This window comes from Montipora capricornis, chromosome 1, assembly GCF_036669925.1.
Source record: "Montipora capricornis isolate CH-2021 chromosome 1, ASM3666992v2, whole genome shotgun sequence".
NCBI lineage: Eukaryota > Metazoa > Cnidaria > Anthozoa > Scleractinia > Acroporidae > Montipora > Montipora capricornis.
Genome location: NC_090883.1, coordinates 40,832,035 through 40,834,534, shown reverse-complemented (window position 1 = coordinate 40,834,534; position 2,500 = coordinate 40,832,035). Strand labels below are relative to the sequence as shown.

At 38.5% G+C, this 2,500-nt stretch overlaps 1 protein-coding gene across 1 annotated transcript in view; it reads left to right on the top strand.

The window, feature by feature from the left end:
* The window catches only part of LOC138043958 (F-box/LRR-repeat protein 20-like), a 20,340-nt gene that overhangs the window by 7,139 nt on the left and 10,701 nt on the right, over positions 1 to 2,500 (top strand). The window contains exon 6 of the mRNA XM_068890496.1: positions 819 to 887. Within this exon, the coding sequence (XP_068746597.1) occupies positions 819 to 887 (69 nt within the window). The remainder of the gene's footprint in view (positions 1 to 818; positions 888 to 2,500) is intronic.

Here is a 2,500-nt window from a genome sequence, read left to right as displayed (position 1 = left end):
TTCGTTATGCCCAAGACAACATTATTATGTTAATTTTGAATAAATTACTTAGCTGGAACTTGGCTCAAAATCTTTGACCCGTGTATAAGTCGAGGGCGATTTTTGGAGCTTCTTTTGAGGCCATAAAAGGTCGACTTATACACGGGTAAATACGGTATATTTGTTTATTTCGTTGACTTAAAAGTCCCAGACTCTGGCCGAGACACTTGATCACACAGGCCCCCAGTTCTATCCAAGGATATATGTTGGTCTTGTCACTTTGCTCACCTATCCTGTGTCAACCTGCACTCCTGAACACAGTTTTAGTGGCATGAAGAGACTAAAAACCCCTCTTTGAAGCGCTATGAGTTAGGAGAGGCTGTCCTCTTTGACAATACTCCATGTCCACAAGTACAAGAATGTGGATATTTGACAATGTAGTTTCCGAATTTTCCTGTCTTAAAGGGAGCTGTGTCGCCCTTTTCCTGTCTGTATGAAACTTCCCCTTGGGAAACATGGGAAATGGCATTTCTGAGGTCATTGAAATAAAAATATTCTGTGGGAGCATGCCCTCAGATTCCCCTAGAAGCTGGCACCTTTAGCGCTTGTTTCACTATTCCTTCCTGTGCATACCTAAATGGAAACGCTACGTCCCTGCTTACATGCATATAAAACCTAGCTACTCCACAGCCATCCAGATACCTACATGTATTTCTATAAATGACCATTGATTGATCTGGTTCATAATACATGTACCTTGGATCTGTCCTTATAAAGAATTCTTATCAACCAATTTTAGTTAATAAAGCCTTAAGTTTCCATTTTATTTTATATTTCAGGATCTTTGCCCAGCAATGTAAAAATATTGAGGAATTATGTTTAGAGGGATGTAAAAAAATATCAGACAGGTATGTCTTGGTTAATTCTGGTACTCTTCCCTTTACACAGCAAACTTGTACATGAACCTTCCTAACCTTTCTTTGTTGTACATGAGCCTTCCTTCCTTTGTTGTACATGAACCTTTCTTTGTTGTACATGAACCTTCCTAACCTTTCTTTGTTGTAAATACCCTACATGTATGAGCAATATGGTTGTTGACCACACCCTGGAAAGCGCTGTAAGTAAGGGACAAGAATTAATATAAATTATACATTTAGCCAAGCCTAAAAGCGAAGCTCTCATTTCTAACCCCAGAAAGCAATGTAGTGCATATGGAAGTAATTATGCTTTTGCATAAAACTGTACAAAATTAATAGTCTTAAGTGTATATAGTTTACAGCGATCAAACACCTCTAAGCTGACAGCAGTAAACAAACAAGCTTTGCAAAGAATAATCAACAACTAAAACTGAAATTACATGCACGGTAATCTCTTTCACAACATTTTCCGTTTGATTGATAATCTTTGCACCTTCTCTCTTCATTTTTAATAATAGAACTACAGCAAAAATTACTAAGTAGAAAAGTCAAGCTAAAGCATGGTAAATTGCCTTAGTCGACTGCAATTTCACAGTCAAACAAAGCAGCTCTTGACCCTGGGCATCCATTTCACATAAGAACCCCATAAATCGAAAGGTTATTAATTTAGTGTGGACAGTCCCTACTGACAGTAATGATGAATTCAGTTCCAAAATAAGCAACCATAGCTGGTCACAAAACCGCATGATAAACAAGACAAACAATTGTTCTAACTCAATTGCTGTTGGAGATTTTGCCAAAAATCGTAGGTTTGAGCTTATCAAACCGCTTGTCTGAGACTTATCTGGTCAAAAAGAACCTAAACTGTCCCAAACAATTTGCTTACAAGTGCATTTGTTGTAGATAAATGTACTGCAATCCAATATAAATTTATACGGCGTCGAGAGTTCGATTACAATATGTCTGACGAAACAGACAATGATAACAAGAAAACTCACCAATGATGTCTACTGTAGGCTTGAATGGTGACATGGTGTGTGATTGTTGAAATATGCCAGAATCTCTGTCAACACAGAATTGCAAATATTTTCAGGTCTTTATTGTTTTTTTAGTGCGTTTTACAAAATATGCAGCGAGGCATGCATTATGAAGGAAAACATTACTTGAAAGCTAAAGGTTGTAAATAAGTGTTTTGTCTCCATTTCTCCCAGCTTTACGGTGTTTTTCATTGAAATTGTCTCATTTTCTCCTTTCTTGGCTTCTCTTGAGGCTTTCTTCACTTAAGTTTATAATAATAATAATAATAATAATAATAATATTGGCAGTGCTAATCACCCTTCCTTGCAGTCGAGGACTGAATTGCGAAGGGCGCAGCTCACAATATCGGGCTGAAAGTATACAAAGGCGCCTCTGGCTGCCGCTGTACAGTCCATATTTGATGTCGGAACACAGCACCACAGCTAGATGTTAATTAGCTGAGAAACCGGAGTACCCGGAGAAAAACCCTTGAGTCAGGTTGAGATTGATTGAAACTCAGACCACATGCTAGCCGAGGCCAGAGTTGAACCCCGGCTCGCAGTGGTGGGAGGCCCGATAGATAACCA